The 21,813-nt window shown below is 39.3% G+C and overlaps 1 protein-coding gene across 1 annotated transcript; it reads left to right on the forward strand.

The window, feature by feature from the left end:
- Positions 1-431: 431 nt before the first annotated feature.
- LOC111904803 (S-protein homolog 5-like) lies at positions 432-851 on the forward strand. Its single transcript, XM_023900521.1, has one exon. The coding sequence runs from the start codon at positions 432-434 to the stop codon at positions 849-851; it is 420 nt and encodes a 139-aa protein (XP_023756289.1).
- The last annotated feature ends 20,962 nt before the right edge of the window (positions 852-21,813 follow it).

Here is a 21,813-nt window from a genome sequence, read left to right on the forward strand (position 1 = left end):
ACATACATTCACAGAGTAATTGATATTGATATTTAAGGATTCAAATGCACATAAATATTTTAGTAGTACATTGAAAACATGAAGACGGAAAGAGAGATTCTTGTGGGAAACAAAAAAAAGTCTTTATTAATCACATAGTCAACATAGATAAGCACATTACATCAGGAGTAAGTACATAGTTATAGGATGAAACCATCGCTTCCCTTCATTGAAACGACACACCCTTTCAATGTAACGGCAATGCCATCTTTCTACCATGAATGTTAAGAAACTTATGTAACTGCCATAACTTATGTAACTGCCATAATAACTTCCAACCTGTAACTTCTGTTAGCAATAACCGTTACTCCATTGAGGCAAGCCTACATCTTCAACAATAAATAGAGGGAACTTGTGTGCATGAAAAAAAAAATAGAAAACTCTTCAGTAACATGAGGTCTTCTACAATTCATAATTTTTTTGCCTTTATCATTTTAACATACCCAATTGCTTCAATAGCATTTTCATGTCCGTTTACTACAAAATGGAATGTTAGCGTTATTAGTGCTCTCCGTGAAGATCTTGTTGTTCACATAAAATCAGGTGATGATGATCTTGGGAATCATACCATTCCTTTTGTAGGAAATTACTCCTGGTCTTTTTGTGAAAAGGTTGGTGGTCACACTCTTTTTTACGCTTACTTCTGGTGGGGTTCAAAATTTCAGAGCTTAGATTTGCTTAACAAAGCCATTTCTGACATATTAATTTTAAATGCGGATCCTGAACATTGTTACTGGTTTGTAAAACCTGAGGGGTTTTTTGTAAATAATATTCCAAGTGGAGGTGGGCAGTTCATTAAAGGATGGAACTAAAACAAATATATGTCATTTTTTTTCTTATTGTAGCTTGATACAATATATGATAAAAAAATTTATTGATGACATTAATATGCTATGTATGTGTTTATTTCTTCTGTCAGCACATCTGCAAATGTCGACAAGGATGCTTTATTAGTGACAATTAAGCAAGTTTACAAATAGTTTATAACAAATGTTTGAATAGTAAAACAAATTAGAGAAGAAAGTGGGTCCGAACCCGTATCAACTGGAGCGGACCCGGACCCAAAACCCAAAATCGATTTATTTGAAGACTCGAAAACCGACCGATAATGGGGAACCTGTTCAGGTTTGGTTTCGGGTATCGGACCATAGCAACTTGATAGGATGATTTATTAAGAGAGAGTAAATATTATTAATATATTATAAGAATAATATAAAGAATAATATATTGTTATTTGATTAATATAAGTCATAGAATTAATTAGAATTAATTTGGTGACTTAAAGAGGTTAATTAAATAAAGGGGTATAAACTGTCAATTGTTTGATAGTTAAGCTTTAGACTATAAATCCTTATAGATATACAAGGGACGAATTCTAGAAGCTAAAGGATAGCTAAATTCGTCCATGACTTATCTATGGAAAGGATTTGGATAGCCTTAAGAGAAGATTATTCAATTAGGGTTTACGTTGTAACCCTTAAGGAGTCTACAAGTATAAATAGACCCCATGGCTAAGGGAAATCGGCACCTCATCTACAGTAAGAGAACCCTGGCCGATTTCCTCCCCTCTCCTCTCTCGTAAATCATCTTCCTTGCTATTGGTGTTTGTAAGCTATTATAGGAGTGACATTTGTGACTCTAGAAACTCCAACACCACAAGATCAACAAGGAACTCAAAGGTATGGTTCTAGATCTGTTTCAATGTTGTTATTTAACCTAATTAGCCATTAGAAGTCTTGGATTCAAAGCATGTTTAATTAGAAAGCCTAGATCCAAGCATTAGGGTTTTGCATGCGCACATACGAAAGTTCTTATGGCTAAAACCCATCAGTGGTATCAGAGCCTAGCTTGGTTTTCTTTAAATTGTTGCTTGATTAACTGAAACAAACCTGCAAAATTCGATTTTTTGGTTTCTGAGTCATGGACTCGGCGAGTTCAAAAGTGGACTCGGCGAGTAGGCCTGACTCGGCGAGTCCCTTTGTGCACTCGGCGAGTCCAGGCGTTAGGAATGGCCAGATTCGGGATTTTTTCATAATTATCTTATGGAAACTTACCTTAATCGTAATAGATCAACCTAAATCCGATTTTTTGATATATATGACTATTATCTTGATCTAGTTAAAGGTATTTATCAACTAATAAAATATTTAATTTCCTTATATGATAATTAATTAATTATTTTAATTATTTTGGTAATTATCTTTCAAAGAAATCTTGAATAAAATCAAATATAGATAATTAGGATATTAATTGTTAATTGGAATTATTTGTTATTTGATCCTCCATGTTTTAAATGTTTAAAACTTGCCCTCAAGTTTTGAAATTTATATTTGTGATTAAAAGTTTTAATTTAGACAACTTAAATTTCAAACCCTAGATTTTAAAAGGTTTAAAATACAACCCTATACTAATATGATATTACTAGAATAATATATATATATATATATATATATATATATATATATATATATATATATATATATATATATGTATAACTAAATGCTAGTCTTACCGTTAGTAGGTCTCATTCACGAAGCCGATCTATAAGGTGGGTATAAGGTTGTGGCCTATAAAATGACGCTTAATGGGTGTACACTCAAACCCACCGCTTGCTTGATTGGTGGAGGGTCATTAGCCGAACGGGTAGGATATGGCAACCTCATCGTCTCATTAAAAGTATAATAAGTAATACAAAGTAACTACGCTTTTTTAAAATTTCCCAATCTTAGTTACTTTAGGAAAAGTGAATTGATGCAATCCCATGAAATTACACTTTGCACCCTTGCTAAGAAGTTAGTGGAGCGTGTGTGGTTTACCAGCACACTAATTGGTTCTAAGCAAAGGTGGCAAAGGGTGATTCATTGTTTATCATAGTTCGATGGAGCGTGTGTGGTTTACCGGCACATCGAATAGGTGATCGTTACAATGAAGGCACCATGTGAATTTGCATGGTAATTCACACCCGCTTTGTGATCCTCGGTATCCCAGTCACAAACAAGAGGGGCATATCGAGATTTAAACATGCCATTGAATAGTTTCAATGAATCTCATTCGAACCTAGGAATTCTCAATACACTTAAGACTAATAGTTAAGTTTTTGTGATGGAGAATTAGTGAATCGTCATTCACTTACCTTCAATTTATTTGCATGTTAGATTACGGCATCCCTTTTCTAGTATGTAAATGTTATTGTTGGATCCTAGCCCTAATTTTTCTTATTGGGTGATGATTAGGGATTCTTATTCTAATCTATCTCTGTCCTTTCTTCTTTTGTAGATGTCGAACGCAAACAACGCTACTGCTAGTTCTTTCACGTTGATGAGCCTTTGCCAAAAGGTCACCTTTGATGGAACGAACTTTAGCGAATGGATAAGATACATTCGCACCATTGCTCGCTATGAGGATAAGGAGTATGTCCTCGATGAGAAGCTCGAGAAAATCAACCCCGAAATCGCTACTCCAGCCGAAATCACCGCTTTTGAGACTCATGAGCGAGATGCAACGAAGGTACATTGCATCATGATTGCCACCATGAACTCCGAATTCCAAAAGTCCTACGAGGACATGTACCCGTACGAGATGCATCAAGACTTATTGGAGAGATACCACCAGAACGCGAGACAAGAGTGTGATGAGATTTTCACCAACATGATTTTCGCTAAGATGGGTCATGGAGAATCTCTTACCATGCACCTGCAAAAGATGCAAAGGTATGTCGACTGCCTTCGCAAGTTAAATGTTGACTTCGGGGAAGACTTGGCGATCGACATGGTGCTTCATTCTTTGCCTCTGATGTACAACCAATTTAGAATGACCTACCACATGAACAAAGAAGAGGTCACCCTAAGCAAACTCCAAGGTCTCTTGAGGGTCGCTGAGAGCAACTTCAAAGACAAGTCTGTTGCACCTACTCCCAATCCGCTTACTGCTCCTGTCTTGGCTATTAGTCAAGGAAAGGGAAAGAAGAGGAAGGCTTCATCAAAGAACTATCGCAAGGTCAAAGCACGAGATGGTGCCTCTTCTAGTGGGACCAAAGTTGATCCCGCTAAGCCCTGTCCTAACCCGAAGGAGGCAGAGTGCCACCACTGCCACAAGATAGGACATTGGAAGAGAAGCTGCCCAGAGTACCTGCAAGCAATCAAAGAAGGAAAGATCAAGCCATCTTTCGCAGGTATATACACAATTAAATCTAACGATTCTAATCATGCTATTTCTTGGGTTCTTGATACCGGTTGTGGTTATCACATTTGTTCTAATGTGCAGGGACTAAGAAGAAGTAGAGATGTGGAGCAAGGAAGGATCCATCTAATCATGGGAAACAGAAGATCGTCGCCTGTGACCAAGATTGGAGTGTATTCTTTAGTGCTTAGGAATAATTTGTGTTTAGATTTGAACAATTGTTGCTATTCGCCAGAAATGGCTAGAAACATCATTTCATTTCATGGTTTATATAGACAAGGATTTAGATTTTCTTTTAATAATGAGAATGGTTCTATTTTGGCTTATCTAAATGGTGTCTTTTACTTTGAAACTATACCATGTAATGGAATATATGAAACTGTTATGATTGTTGATAACTTAGGAAATGATGTTTTGAATATAGATTCTTCCACTAGTATGGATAAAGCATCCTTGTGGCATTGTCGTCTTGGACATGTCAACAAGAAACACATAGCCAAACTCCAAAAGGATGGAGTGTTGGAGTCATTCGACCTTAGGGAAGATGACACATGCGAGTCTTGTTTACTTGGAAAGATGACTAAATCACCCTTCACGAGTACGTGTGAAACGGGTGAGGGTCTATCGGACCTAATACATACCGATGTATGTGGACCGTTTAGATCAACCACGAAGGATGGGAACCGCTTCTACGTGACTTTTACCGATGATTATAGTAGATATGGGTATATCTATTTAATCAAGCAAAAGTCAGAAACCTTTAAAAAGTTCAAAGAGTTCAAGAATGAAGTGGAGAATCAATTGGGCAGGAAAATCAAGATGCTTCGATCCGATCAAGGAGGAGAGTACCTAAGTCTTTAATTCCACGATTATCTCAAGGAGTGTGGAATAGTTTCGCAATTGACGCCTCCTAGGACACCGCAGTTGAATGGTGTGGCAGAATGGCGTAATCGAACCTTATTGGATATGGTTCTCTCTATGATGAGTCGTGCTTCACTACCTATCTCTTTTTGGGGGTATGCCTTAGAGACTGCCGCCCATATCCTTAACCGAGTCCCTACTAAGAAGGTTGCCAAAACACCTCACGAGATGTGGACAGGGAAAGCTCCCTCGTTGGCACATATCAAGGTTTGGGGTTGCGAGGCTTTCGTAAGACGAGATACTCACGACAAGCTCGAACCTCGAAGTGAGCGATGTATTTTCATCGGCTACCCGCAGACATCCTTTGGATATATCTTCTATAGACCAAAGGACAATGTTGTCTTTGTTGCGAGGAAAGGAGTTTTCCGAGAGCGAGAACTCATAAGCCAAGGAGACAGTGGGAGGCAAATCGAACTTGAAGAGATTCAAGAGACGATAGATGAAGGAACCTCTACCGCTGACACTCAACCCAAGGAGGAAACTCCGGTTGAACCGATTGACGAGTCCTTACCTCTTAGACATTCCGATAGAGTTAGGGTTCATCCCCAGTTTTAAGGTTTTTATATTACTACCGAAGGGGACACGTATATTAGTGATGGTACACTAGTAAATCTTGATGAACCTAATAGCTATAAGGAAGCCATGGCAGGCCCGGAGTCTGCGAAGTGGAAAGAGGCAATGGATAGCGAGATCCAATCCATGTATGATAACCAAGTTTGGAATTTGGTTGATTATGTGCCCGGACGTAAGACCGTTGGGTGCAAATGGATCTTCAAGAAGAAGACCGACGTGGATGGAAACGTGCACACATATAAAGCGCGATTGGTTGCGAAGGGCTTTACTCAAACTCCTGGAGTTGACTATGATGAAACCTTCTCACCAGTTGCGAAGATTAAATCTATTAGAGTGATGCTAGCAATTGCCGCATTTCATGATTATGAGATTTGGCAAATGGATTTCAAGACCGCTTTCCTTAACGGGAAGTTGGCTGAGGATGTTTACATGGCTCAGCCAGAGGGGTTTGTTGATCCGAAGCATCCGAATAGAGTGTGTAAGCTTGAGAAGTCCATTTATGGACTTAAGCAAGTGTCTCGCAGATGGAATCTTTGCTTCGATGAGAAAGTCAAAGAGTTTGGATTTGTACGAAGCGAAGACGAATCTTGTGTATATGTCAAAGCCAGTGGGAGTATAGTAAGTTTTCTCGTTCTATATGTCGATGACATATTACTCATAGGAAATGACATCCCGACTCTGCAGGAGGTTAAGTCCTGGCTCGGGAAGTGCTTCGCTATGAAGGACCTCGGAGAGGCTTCTTACATTTTGGGAATAAGGATAGTAAGAGAAAGAAGTAAGAGACTAATTAGACTTAGTCAGAATACTTACTTAGAGAAGGTACTAAAACGTTTTAGTATGGAAAACTCGAAGAAGGGAGAATTACCGATACAAAGTAATGCCAAGTTGAGTAAGACTCAAAGTCCGAGTACCGAAGCTGTGATAGCAGAAATGAGCCGAGTACCATACGCTTCCACAGTTGGCTCAATCATGTACGCTATGACTTGTACTCGCCCTGGTGTAGCCTTCGCTTTGAGCATGGTTAGCAGATATCAAGGGAATCCTGGCAGAGCACATTGGATTGCGGTAAAGAACATCCTTAAGTACCTTCGGAGGACGAAGGAATGGTTCCTAGTCCTCAGAGGGAGTGATGACTTGAAGGTGCGAGGGTATAGTGACGCCAGTTTTCAGATCGACAGGGACAACTACCGTTCGCAGTCGGGCTGGGTCTTTACCCTAAATAGAGGAGCAGTGACATGGAAGAGTTCCAAGCAGGAAACCGTAGCTGATTCAACGTGCAAATCAGAATACATTGCAGTGAGCGAAGCGTCAAAGGAGGCAATATGGCTAAAGAACTTCATCGGTGATCTTGGAGTTGTACCTACCATAAAGGAGCCCATGGAGATTTTCTGTGATAACGAATGAGAGGTTGCCTTGACCAAGGAACCGAGGGATCATGGTAGATTAAGACATATTGACAGAAAATATCACTTCATCAGACATTGTGTAGAAAAAGGACAACTCGTAGTGAAGAGGATATCATCAGAAGATAACCCAGCAGATCCACTTACGAAGGTACTGAGTAGGGTTAAGCACTTGCAGCATGCTAGGAGTATTAGGCTGAAGGATGATATTAGCATAGATTAGATAGTATTATAAACATGTAATAGATAAATGTAATTAATATTTGATGATTAAATAAATGAGTTTTATTTATGAGTAATATTATTGTCTTATGTTAATTTTTTAACTATTGTTTCATTTTGCATGTTTTGACTTCTAGAATAATTGAGTTTATTAGGAATAATCGAATTGTTCAAATTATCCACAATCGTTCATATGTTGGAAGTAGATATGAATGAAGATTGTCATGAATTGGTGTGTAGATTGTCTAAATGGTGTTAGACATAGCAAAGGGTTGCTGCAACGTTCATGAGGGCTTATGAACTAGTTTTGAGCATTGGAACAAACCCGCACTTGTTGGAATCACCTTATGGAATACGATATAAAAGATGATCGCAAGACGATAATATCATATAGTCTTAAAACCTAGATATATGGTTTGTTATTTGTTAATTGATTGTACATTGATAATGCGAAAACGCATCAGTAACTCGGTGTTATAAAACGCATTGTTGTGTATAGTTGGTTAATGAATAAGTAAATGCATATAAGTCGAAGTTTATCTATAACTTTTATCTAAGAAGGTAAAAGTGATATCTCGGCCGCTCGATGATTTGATTTGACTTATGTGTCGGGCCCAGTCAGAACTGAATTGATGTGTTCAATTAAGTTCTATGTCAAATAAATCAGAGATCGAGAAACCTAAATGCTTGACTAACCATTCCATAGGATTGTCAGCATGATATCTAACAGAGGACTGTACGATCCCTTATCTAAAGGACAAGATTGATTAGATCAGAGTTTGACAGCGTCTTTGAGAGCTACGATTGCAAACCGAATTGTACTTGTGCATATAGTTACTAGACTTATCCAAGTGGGAGACTGTTGGAATAGTGTCTAAGGCTGCAACTATATTAGGCAAGTATTTGACCCGATTGTGCATGGTCCTTTTGGGTTGCCTTCACCATAGCAACTTGATAGGATGATTTATTAAGAGAGAGTAAATATTATTAATATATTATAAGAATAATATAAAGAATAATATATTGTTATTTGATTAATATAAGTCATAGAATTAATTAGAATTAATTTGGTGACTTAAAGAGGTTAATTAAATAAAGGGGTATAAACTGTCAATTGTTTGATAGTTAAGCTTTAGACTATAAATCCTTATAGATATACAAGGGACGAATTCTAGAAGCTAAAGGATAGCTAAATTCGTCCATGACTTATCTATGGAAAGGATTTGGATAGCCTTAAGAGAAGATTATCCAATTAGGGTTTAGGTTGTAACCCTTAAGGAGTCTACAAGTATAAATAGACCCCATGGCTAAGGGAAATCGGCACCTCACCTAAAGTAAGAGAACCCTGGCCGATTTCCTCCCCTCTCCTCTCTCCTAAATCATCTTCCTTGCTATTGGTGTTTGTAAGCCATTAGAGGAGTGACATTTGTGACTCTAGAAGCTCTAAGACCACAAGATCAACAAGGAACTCAAAGGTATGGTTCTAGATCTGTTTCATTGTTGTTATTTAACCTAATTAGCCATTAGAAGTCTTGGATTCAAAGCATGTTTAATTAGAAAACCTAGATCCAAGCATTAGGGTTTTGCATGCGCACATAGGAAAGTTCTTATGGCTAAAACCCATCATTTTTTGCATTTGTTGCAAGTATTCTTGCACTTGGCGGGTTAATTCAACAAATTAGGAATCATTCGTACTTTGGTGTTGAGATTGCAAGAATTTGGAAGCCCGTTGATTTGGAAATAAACTAATGTTCGGTGTTGGTTTCCATGCCACATCGTGAGTAAGTTAGTGTCTCGTCCCGATGGCAAGTGTCAAACGTTAAAGCTCATTTATATAACTGCCCTCCATGACCACTTTTTTTATTTTTGTATACTCTTGTTGAATCTTTTCGTAAAATAAAGAAAACAATAAACATACATTAATTAAAACTAAAAACTAAATAAAAACATTAAAATAATAGAAATATACCTTAAACAAAATTGTAATAATAATCACATATTCAAACAAAGTATGAATTTCGTTCGGTACTTACCCAATCTTTCTGCGCTCGACATGTACACAAACCCGAGCCTTCTTTGCAGGGCATCTGTTTCTAACTCTCAATATGTTGTGACTCCTGCCCTTTTTGATCCTATAATAAGCCAAAAACAATAAATATAACCATATAAGTGTTAATAAAAATTTTATATAATACAAATAAATTATATTACTTTTAAATGACTTCTTTCAGCATATGAATTACAACCATGTGCACTTGTGTGCGAGAATTTCGCCCTACCACTTTTTTTCCGACAGACGTCTATATTATGGGGTCAAACATAACAAATCAATCATGTCATTCCAAGTATCGGTTCCCAAATTATTCGGTGGATGTCTTCTTGCAATTTCCATGCCCATTCCTTTTTAAGAGATCCATTCCTTATTCCTTCTCAGATGATCCATTCCTTTATCACATCTTCCATGAATCCCAAGTGCTCCATTGAGTTCCAAGTTCTCCATTGAACTCAAATGGTCCATGTGAATGCTCCAAATGCTCAAGTCTACATGTTGGTCAAAAGAACTATCTGTTGGATAATGTGTCTAAGTCCATAACTATTTTTGGTACGTATCTGACCCGACCCGGCATGGTCCATTTGGGTTACATGGCACCATGCAATTGGATAAACTAAAATGAGAGAAATAACACTTATGGTTTATTAATATACTATAAGTTATAATAGATTAATAATATTATTTAATTAGTTTGATCAAGAATTAATTTAGAATTAATTAAGTGATCAAAAGATAACTAATTAAATATATGGGTAGATTATGTAAATCTTCCATATCTTATATAGTGGGCTAAGAGGCTCCATGGACTATGAAGTTGGGTTCCACCCATAGGATGCTCCATGGAGTTAACCCATGGATCATGAAATGAAGAGTCATGTTACATTAGGGTTTACCTAATGCAACACACTATATAAACAAAGGCGTTCTCCCCAAAATCGGCTACACTAAGAGACAAGCGGGCTAGAGCCGATTTTGCAAGTGTAAGATTCTCTCAAAGTTTACTTATTTGCATTTGGTGTTGTGTGAAGCATTTGCGGCATCACACTTGGGGTGCTAGACTCACAAGGTTTCAAGGATCATAGTCAACAATAAGGTATGTTATTCTATCGTTCATTCAAGATAAAAATGTTCCCCATGTATGCTAGATAGGAATATAACCGTGGAATTCAACTTTGCATGATAATTAGACAAACATAGATCCAAGGTTATTAGGGTTGCATGTACACTTAGGAAGTGTTAGAATGCTCAAAACCCATCAGTGGTATCAGAGCCTAGGCTTGTTTATTGATTTTTGTGCAAACTACTTGAAAAAATCGATTTTCTGTCTTCTGATCGTATGAACTCGCCGAGTCCATGGGGGGACTCGACGAGTCCATGAACAAATGCAATCTACTCGTCGAGTCTGTTCTTGCACTCGATGAGTAGAAGCTACAGTTTTCAGAATTTCGACATTTGTTGCTGGAAATGGACTAGAAACATTACGCTAAACTGTTTTGGTGTTTTGAAACTTGTTTTAGATGGTGTAATGTTTATGCTAATCCATTTACAATGGCAATTATCAAAATTACAAAGTTTTAAGGGTAATTTTTGATTCCTAAAAGTATTCATTTTCATGTTCTTGAACTTATGAAGATTAGATGATCATAGGAATTGTTTGTAACCTTCATGGTATTTTAATTCATGATCATAATGTGTTTTAATGGAGTCCATAACTTGTCCTCAAGTTATGGAAAACCAAAAGTCTCACTTTTATTAAAACCATTAAAAGAACACAAGAGTTATAAAAAATGAAGTGTCTTCATTTTTGTTACTCAATTAATTCATAAGTTATAAGAAATGAAAAGTTTTGGAAGTTTACAAAACTTGTCCTCAAGTTTTGGAACAAGTAAAGTCTTGATTAAAACTTTAGTTCCAACCCTTAGAATTTTAAAAGTTAAAATTCAACCCATATACTTTATAATATTATAAGTTAATAACATATATATATATATATATATATATATATATATATATATATGTATGTATAAGATCAAGTCGTCTTACCACTAGTACGACTCATTCACGAAGCCGATCTATAAGGGGGGTATATGGTTGTTGCCTATAAAATGGCAACTTAATGGGTGTCCACTCTTACCCACCGCTTCCCTGATCGACGGAGGGTCTTTAGCCGAACGGGTAGGACAAGTACTTATAAATTCTTATTAAAAGTATGATGAATATTATAAAGTAACTAAATGCTTTTATTAAATTCCCAATCATAGTTACTTTAGGTAAAATTTGAATAAGGTGTTAATCCATGAAATTACACTTTACACTTTGTTTAAGTCGTTGGTGGAACGTGTGTGGTTAACCGACACACTAACTTGGACTTAACAAGGTAGGTAAAGGGTGACTTAAGGTTTATTATAGTACTATTGGTGGAGCGTGTGTGGTTTACCGGCACATCGATTGAGTGATAAACTTTAAGGGTACCAAGTGATTTGCATGGTTACTTCACACCTCATTTTGTGATCCTCGGTATCCTAGTCACAAAACTTGGAGGGCACACTCGAGATTGAAACATGCATTTGAAAAGTTCATTGAATCTCAAAAGAATCTTGGAATTTCTAAGAACTAATTAAAAACCTAATATTTATATTTCATTTTTTATGGTCGAAATTGGTGAATCGTATCACCTACCTTTGAAATATGTTATAGCTTGGATTACGGCATACCTCTTCTAAGTTATAATATATTGTGATTGGATCCTAGCCTTAGTATTACATTTGGGTGTTTTATTAAGGACTCTCTTAATATGTAAACTAATCTTGTTATGTTCTTTCAGATGTCTTCAAACAATGTTGCTTCTGACTCTAATCCTAATGGCTCCTTTACCCTTAGGAACTTGTGTGGGAAGGTAACTTTCGTGGATCCAACTTCAATGAATGGATCAGAAACATCATGATGATTACCCACTACGAGGACAAAGAATATGTCCTCGACAAGGAGCTTAAGGAGATTGATAAGACCACTACAACTCCCCAGGAGATCGCTGACTTCCGGGCACATGAAAGGGATGCTACCAAAGTGGCAAGCATCATGTTGGCCACCATGACAGTAGAACTCCAAAAGTCCTATGAGGACTTCTACCCTTTTGAAATGCGCCAAGATCTGATGGAAAGATACCATCAAAGTGCACGGCAAAAGAGGTATGAAATCATCTGCTCCATAATAACAACCATGATGAAAGACCGAGAATCCGTCATGAGCCACATGCAGAAAATGCAAAGGTATGTGGATCGGTTGCTGAAGCTTAATGTGAACTTCCCTGAGGAGCTTGCAATAAATATCATTTTGCAATCCTTACCATCGTGCTATGATCAATTCCGCATGACATATCACATGAATAAGGAAGAGGTCACACTCAGCAAACTTCAGGGACTCCTTAAGACCGCAAAAACAGGTCTTAAGGGTAAGTCGGTTGTTAGCACTCCTACTCCAAACTCCACCCCGATTTTGGGAATCAAGAAAGGTCAAGGGAAGAAAAGGAAGAGCTCTTCGAAGGGTACCAAGGCTAGGACCCTTGATGGCTCTTCTTCAAGTGGAACCAAGAAATGTTTCGTCACTCCTTCTTCTGACCCAAAAGAGGCTGAATGCTTCTATTGCCATGAAAAGTCACATTGGAAGCGGAACTGCCCAAATTAACAGCAAGATGTGAAGGATGGGAAATTTAAACCCTACCATGCAAGTATTTACACTATCTTATCTAATAACTCACCCCATTCTAACTCTTGGGTCCTTGATACCAGTTGTGGTATTCATATCTGTTCTGATTTGCAGGGACTAAGAAGAAGTGAGAATGTGGAGCATGGAAGAATAAACTTAATCATGGGGAATAGGAAAGCTTTACCTGTCACACCCCAAAACCCAAGGCGGAACCTTGGGTTAAATTCTAGAACCAACCACAATCGATTTAGGGGCCTTAAACATGATGAAAACCATCCCTTTGAAAGTTCACGGCCATAAACCCCCCAAGAATGGGTTCCTGAGTCGTAAACTCACAAACACAAGTCAAATGATTCCCTAAATTCATTCTAAGGCTTGTGAAATTGGTTTGAATCACATGTGATTGAGCTATGGCCACAAAATCATGTAAGGAATGGTCACATAGGAGCTTACGGCCGTAAACTCCTAGTTTACAGCCGTAAACTCCATTTGGTAATGTCCTTGGTGGTTTAATTCATTCCCATGCCTTAGATTAAATTATACCAACTTTCCCCAAGTGATTTAAAGTCTAATTAGATACATTTGTATACCATTTCATATTACATAGGAACCTCGCGCGTTATCAAGCCCCGAACCGACACTTAGCATCCAAACCGTTACGTTTTCTCGCCTGGTGAGTTCATACCCCTACCTTTTTCAATGTTTTTCACTGTTTTCAGGGGGGAAATACAAGCAAAGTACAAGGAATACTTGTACTCAAAACTTTTTTTTTACATGTGTTGTGTTTCATATTACATATGCTTTTAACACTGATAATCATATCTGATAACAGTTTGAACTTGCAGAACACATCATCGTAGTATTTGTGAAAAACGTTATAAAATCTTGTATTTTATATTTTCACAAATGGTTTTCCACATTTTATCAGTTAAAAGCATAACATTTCATCTTTGAACATGAAACTTAGTACACAGTTTTGTCCTCGGTAACACTCCACAGAGATACGCGAGTGGAGGATCATTGTTTGTAACAATATCTTTCTGTATTATTACTAGTAAATTTATTATTCCTATAAATTGGAGACACGTCCTCGGAGAATACTCCATAGAGATACACGAGTGGAGGACCGCACCCGTAACCAGAATCTCTTAGATAGGGAGCGTGACTTGAGTGTATAGATCTATACGGGGCTGACTACCCCACACCTGGCTGCTAGCTACAGTCGAACCGAAAGGTTCAAGGGTGACGAAAGTCATAAGGTGATGTGGACTACTTATTGCCATATCTAGTCTATCGTATGGTTATGGAACTCGCAATTTGGATAACAGAGATTTACTAAATAGTAATATTGAATAAAGTAACTAGTTTACTTGTACTTATTAGTTTTATATACGTGTTAAAACTAATACATTTCACAAGGACAATCAGGTTTTCGGTATACATCTTTCACATTACAGATTGGCAACCAACTTTCAGGAAAATATGAAATTTTCCTGGGGTAACATTTGTACATAACCAAATTCGTGTAATAAACCAGATAACTAAACTTTACCATTCACAAGAGTAATCATGTTTTCAGTGTACATCTTTTACATTACATTTCGGATTAGTAACCAACTTTTAAGAAAATATGGGATTTTCTTGGTGCGTAACTTTTTCAGAAACCGAAAGGGAACTTGTACATTTTCAGAAAACAAAACCACTTATGAACTCACCAGCTTTATGCTGATTTTCAAACTGCTTGTATTCTCAGGTCCGCATTAGACAGGTACTCGATGATTCCTTTTGGCGCAGACGGAGTGCATAGAAGACACCTCTTACTTTTGTCTATATATATATATATATATATATATATATATATATATATATATATATATATATATATATATACACACACACATATGTATCACACTTGTAATACTTTTTACTTTAAAACAAATGTAAAAATATTTATATGTAATGTAATGGTTGTTTACTTTGCTTACTATGTACATTGGATTTGATACTCAACTTGGAGTCCGCCTCGGAAACGTGTCCGCCTTGGGTTTTGGGGTGTGACAGATAACAGATTGGTATCAGAGCCCATGTTTATAGTGAACTAAGTATAGCAACCCTTACATGGTATAAGAATATAAACACTAAGGGGCCTAAGTGCTCTAAACTAAAAGTATACTCTAAATATAAGTATTTTCAAAAAGTATACAAGTATACCTAACCGTCAAAATCCATAACTACAAGTAGAACAAAATATATGTAAATGGGTGTTGTACGCTGCGGTTAAACCTGAGCAGTTATGTAGTCGTGTCTAGGATCAATATAGCATGGCCAACTATATCCATTCGAGACATGGCCAACATGTGCCTGGGAGTGACTGTAGTGTTCAACATGCCTAAAACTTACCTAATACCCAAACAATGAGCCGTCGTCGCAGCGAATCACGAAATACTATGGGAGTATTTCTAGTGCCAACTTCGTTAGAGAAATCCTCATTCCAACGTTGCTCCTCGATCATTCTTTTAGTGATAATTTATCTGCTTTGATAACTCATACCTGCTTTATCGCTTTATAAAATTCAATATCTGTCATATCTCTTGATTCAATTCAAAGGACTTACCATCCTCTCATTCCTGATCTTTATAGATCAAGATGCCTCCAAGAAAGAGACCCAGTTCAAAGAACAACAATCCTCCTCCACCACCACCTCCTCCTCAATTCGACCCTGTGATGTTCCAGGCAGCTGTTACTGCCGCGGTGGTAGCTGCTATGTCACAAATGAACCCCGGTGGTTCAGGAGGTGGTCCCCAGCCTCAAAACCAAGAAGATAGACAGGGACACCGAAAAGAGGGTTCCTATAAAGATTTCATGAAAGCGAAACCCACGTCCTTTGATGGCACTGGAGGTGTCATTTCCCTCACTAGATGGTTCGAGAAAATCAAATCTATCTTTGAAATCTATGCTTGTTCGGAATCTAACAAAGTGAAGTTCGCAGCCTGTACCTTTATCGATAAATCCTTGGCTTGGTGGAACATACGAGTCAAATCCTTGACCCTACCTGTAGCCAATGCTATGGGTTGGGAAGCCACGAAAGAACTTCTTCTGGCTGAGTACTGCCCTCGGGGCGAAATACAAAAATTAGAGCACGAGCTCTGGAACCTAAAGATGAAGGGTTCTGATATTGCCACATACACTTCTAGATTCGATGATCTAGGATTACTCTGTCCGGGATTGGTTACCCCGGAGAGTAAGAAGATAGAGAGGTTCACCTGGGGGCTGACCCAGCCAACAAAAGGAAGTGTCTTATCTGCGAGGCCGGATACATATGACAGTGCCAAAAGCTTAGCCCAGACTCTGATTGACCACATGGATGATGTTGAAGAAACAACCACCACTCCTGAACCGACCAAGAGGAGTGGTGAGAAAAGGAAGTTTTAGAAGAAGAAGAAGAAGGGTCAATCTTCTCAAGGAACCTCAAAGAAACAACAGACTGTAGCACTCCATGCTGCTACTACCCGTGTTGTTGCTGCTTCTGCTGTAGGATCCACAGCTCAAACACCCACTAGTAGATATGCTGGTAGCCTTCCCCAGTGTGAAAAGTGAAAATATCACCATAACCCCGGCCTCTGCCGTGATCTGTCATGCACCAACTGTGGTAAAAAGGGCATACTATCCGATTCTACAAAGCACCAACCCAATCCGCGAATCAATCTTCCGGAGCAGGTGTTGGTCAGGCCTGCTACAATTATGCAGAAGTCGTACATTTCAAGAGGAACTGCCCCAAGAAGACGACAACTGATAACACCGGAAGAGTCTTAGCCATGGGACGGGAGAAGGCAGTCGCCGATCCCACCGTTGTTTCGGGTACGTTCCTTCTCGACAACTCTTATGCTAGTATTCTTTTCGATTTGGGTGCCGAAAGAAGCTTTGTTAGTCATTCGTTCAAACATAATCTTAAACCTAATCCCCAACCATTAACAGAAACGTTTACCGTCGAGATGGCTAACGGTGAGAAAGAAAGCGCTAGCGATGTGTTCATAGGTTGTACCCTTACCCTGAACGATCATTCATTTCCTATCGATCTTATGCCAGTTTCTATAAAGAGCTTTGATGTCATCATTGGCATGGATTGGTTGAGTCCCAATCATGCTGATATCCGTTGTTTCGAAAAGGGAATCCGTCTCAACCTTCTTGCGGGTCAGACTCTCATGATTTATGGCGATAAGCTCAGCTCTAATCTTCGCATCATTTCCTGCATCAAAGCTCAGAAACTCTTGCGAAAGGAATGCCAAGCATTCCTAGCCCATGTAATCAACGAGAAACAGGAAGTTAAATACCTTGCGAGCATCCCCAATGTATGTAACTTTCCTGACGTCATTCCCAAAGAGCTCCTCGGAATTCCTCCTGAACGTCAAGTTGAATTTCGCATCGACCTCATTCTTGGAGCTACCCCCGTAGCCAAGTCTCCATATCGCTTAGCTCCAGTAGAAATGTAGGATTTATCCATGCAACTCAACGAGTTGCTCAGCAAAGGGTTCATTCGACCGAGTTCCTAACCCTTGGGAGCTCTGATATTGTTTGTAAAGAAGAAAGATGGATCCTTCCGGATGTGTATCGACTACCGTGAGTTGAACAAGTTGACCGTCAAAAACCGATATCCCCTTCCGCGAATAGATGACCTCTTCGATCAACTCCAGGAGCCATCTACTTCTCAAAGATAGACCTTCGGTCAGGGTACCATCAGTTACGAGTTCACGAGAGTGATGTTTCCAAAACAGCTTTCAGGACTCGGTATGGACACTACGAGTTTGTAATGATGCCCTTCGGTCTAACCAACGCACCGGCAGTGTTCATGGACCTGATGAACCGGGTGTGTCGCCCTTTTCTGGACAAGTTCGTCATCGTGTTCATTGACGACATACTTGTCTGCTCCAGAAGCGAAGAAGATCACAAGCAACACTTGAGGTCAGTGTTGGAAACCCTTAGATCCGAAAAGCTATACGTGAAATTTTCCAAGTGTGAATTCTGGATTCGGAAGGTAACTTTCCTCGGTCACGTGGTAAGCGAGGATGGTATTCATGTGGATCCTTCCAAGATTAAGGCGATAGAGAATTGCTCGGCATCAAAGATACCCACAGAAATTCATCAATTCTTGGGTCTCGCCAGCTATTATCGGAGATTTTATCCAGAATCGACAAACCTTTAACCACTCTGACACAGAAAGGTGTACCCTTTTTTTGGAGTGAAAAGCAAGAAAATGCACTCCAAACATTAAAGCGAGCCTTGTGTAGCGCACCGCTCCTGTCTCTGCCCGAAGGAACAGAGGACGTCGTTGTTTATTGTGATGCGTCTAACCAAGGCTTTGGCTGTGTGCTTATGCAAAGGGGAAAAGTGATTGCATATGCCTCGAGACAGCTGAAGGCACACGAGGTCAACTATACCACTCATGACTTGGAACTAGGAGCCCTAGTCTTTGCACTGAAGATTTGGAGACATTATCTCTACGGAACCAAGTGTACGATCTTCACTGACCATAAGAGCCTGCAGCACATCTTCAATAAGAAGGACTTAAACATGAGGCAACGGCGATGGGTAGAACTACTCAACGACTATGAGTATGAAATCTGCTACCATCCCGGCAAGGCCAATGTGGTAGCAGATGCCCTTAGTCGAAAGGATAGTTCAAGCCGAAAAGTGAAGACCCTGACGATGACTATCCATTCCCATGTATCCATACAAATCTGAGAACCCCAATTAGAAGCCCTCAAACCCGAGAACGTGTCAAGCGAAGCCTTGAGAGGAATGGATAAGAAACTTGAGATCAGAGGTGACGAAGTCTACTGTTTCATGGACCGAATCTGGATTCCAAAGTCCGGAGGATTCAGGGAGATTGTCATGGAGGAAGCACACAAGACTAGATACTCTGTTCACCCAGGTTCGGACAAGATGTACCTGGATCTCAAGAAACAATACTGGTGGCCAAACATGAAAGCCGAGATCACTACTTTTGTGGGCAAGTGTCTGACTTGCGCCAAAGTGAAATTCGAGTACCAGAAACCCTCGGGTCTGCTCCAGCAATGTGAGATACCAGAGTGGAAATGGGAGATGATTACCATGGACTTCATCACCAAGTTACCCAAGTGTCTGAGTGGATACGACACCATTTGGGTAATTGTCGATCGTTTGGCAAAATCCACTCACTTCATTCGGATCAAAGAGTCATTCAAGATGGAAAGACTCACGTGAATCAAAATCCAGGAGGTAGTCCGACTGCACGGTGTGCCTGCGTCCATTATCTCCAACTGAGATAGCAGGTTTACCTCAAGGTTTTGGCAGTCCCTTCAGAAAGCTCTTGGAACTAGGCTAGACATGAGTTTGACCTATCATCCTCAGACCGATGGACAGAGTGAGAGGACTATCCAAACCCTGGAAGACATGCTTAGAGCATGTGTCATCAATTTCGGAAAGTCGTGGGACACACATTTGCCTTTGATCGAATTCTCGTACAACAACAGTTACCACACCAGCATCAAGGCTGCCCCGTTTGAAGCCCTCTACGGTCGTAAGTGCAGACCCCCTCTGTGCTGGGCCGAGGTAAGGGACACGCAGCTAGCCAAGAGTCGAGTCCCCGACAGTGCTCTCACTATTCCTGAAATCATTCGCGAAACCACCGAGAAGATCGTCCAAATCCGAGAACGATTGAAAGCTTCACGAGATCGCCAAAAGAGTTAAGCTGATAACCGACGGAAACCTCTGGAGTTCCAGGTTGGAGACCGTGTCCTGTTGAAGGTCTCGCCCTGGAAAGGCATGGTATGCTTCGGAAAGCATGGGAAACTTAATCCGAGGTACATTGGACCCTTCAAGATCCTCGCCAGGATCGGTCCTGTAGCCTATAAACTTCGATTACCCCATGAACTCAGCAACATCCATCCCGTCTTCCACGTCTCTAACCTTAAGAAGTGCTTATCCGATGAAACCCTAATGATTCCCTTAGATGAGATCGAGATCAACGAAAACTTGAACTTCGTGGAGGAGCCAATCGAAATCATGGATCGAGAGATCAAACGCACGAAACAAAGTCACATCGCGATAGTGAAGGTTCGCTGGAATGCTAAGCGGGGACCAGAATTCACTTGGGAGCGTGAAGACTCGATGAAATAGAAGTATCCGCATATCTTCCCAGATCCATGATTTGTATCTAAATTCTGAATTTCGAGACGAAATTCCCTCTAACGGGGGGATAATATGACAACCCGAAGTACGTTCCATCATTTGTAACCCTTTCCGTTAATACATTCGTCGTTTTCAATTTCATTTCCGTTTACGTTATTAAATTAAGTCATTTAAGTTGAGGTTGCTATTATGACTTAATGGGTGTCCAAACACATTTAGAACTCATATTAACACCTCATTCTAGTAATCAAAATATTTTTAGAATCGACCATATCGGGTTACGACAACTTAATCGGGTACGACCAAAAGCCACGTCTAACGTCGGTATCGGGTAGAATTCCACCGTGTCTCGAACTAAAAACCTATTTAAAGCTCAAAAGATTTCAATTTGAAGCTTTTTCTCTCTCTCTTTCTCTCTCTCTTACCTCTCTCCTCAATCTAAATCTAAGGTCCAAAAACATCAAATTAAGGCTCAAATTCATCAAGGTAACTTCGCTAAGTCATAGATTAGCATCCTTAGCCTTCAAATTTGAGTTTAATCTATAGAAAAGGACCATGTTCACGTGTTTATGGCCCTGGAACATGCTTGGGCCGTAAACACACATAAAGGGGGTTTTTGAGCCATAAAACCCTTCTAAATCACCTTTGGGGCTTAGATATGACTTAATGGCTTATCAAATCGGAATTAGAACACCTTGAACATCATTTTTGAGGAGTAAGCATGATTTTACTGCCCAAGAACATGCTTGGGCCGTAAACTCATATTCATGGGGAGTAAACTCAAATTCAAGTGTTTAAATGCCACTTAAACACACCAATAGCCTTGGGTTAAATTCTAGAACCAACCACAATCGATTTAGGGGCCTTAAACATGATGAAAACCATCCCTTTGAGAGTTCATAACCGTAAACCCCCCAACAATTGGGTTCATGGGCCGTAAACTCACAAACACAAGTCAAATGATGCCCTAAATTCATTCTAAGGCTTGTGAAATTGGTTTGAATCACATGTGATTGAGCTATGGCCACAAAATCATGTAAGGAATGGTCACATAGGAGCTTACGGCCGTAAACTCCTAGTTTGCAGCCGTAAACTCCATTTGATAATGTCCTTGGTGGTTTAATTCATTCCCATGCCTTAGATTAAATTATACCAACTTTCCCCAAGTGATATTTGACCATTTAGCACCATAAAACCCTCATCCATGAGTTCACGGCCGTGAACTCATTTGGAGTTGGTCTAGGGGCCGTAAACACCATGAGGAGTTTACTCTTGAAGAGTAAACACATTATCCAAAGTCCTATACGTCCGTAGATGTCACCCGGGTCACTCCAAAAACTTGATTTGATGTGTTTTCTTGTATTGGAGTGTATAATCATATCCAATTAGTGATTTAAAGTCTAATTAGATACATTTGTATACCATTTCATATTACATAGGAACGTCATGTGTTATCAAGCCCCGAACCAACACTTAGCATCCAAACCGTCTCGTTTTCTCGCCTGGTGAGTTCATACCCCTACCATTTTTCAATGTTTTTCATTGTTTTCA

The sequence above is a fragment of the Lactuca sativa genome, chromosome 5, assembly GCF_002870075.4.
Source record: "Lactuca sativa cultivar Salinas chromosome 5, Lsat_Salinas_v11, whole genome shotgun sequence".
NCBI lineage: Eukaryota > Viridiplantae > Streptophyta > Magnoliopsida > Asterales > Asteraceae > Lactuca > Lactuca sativa.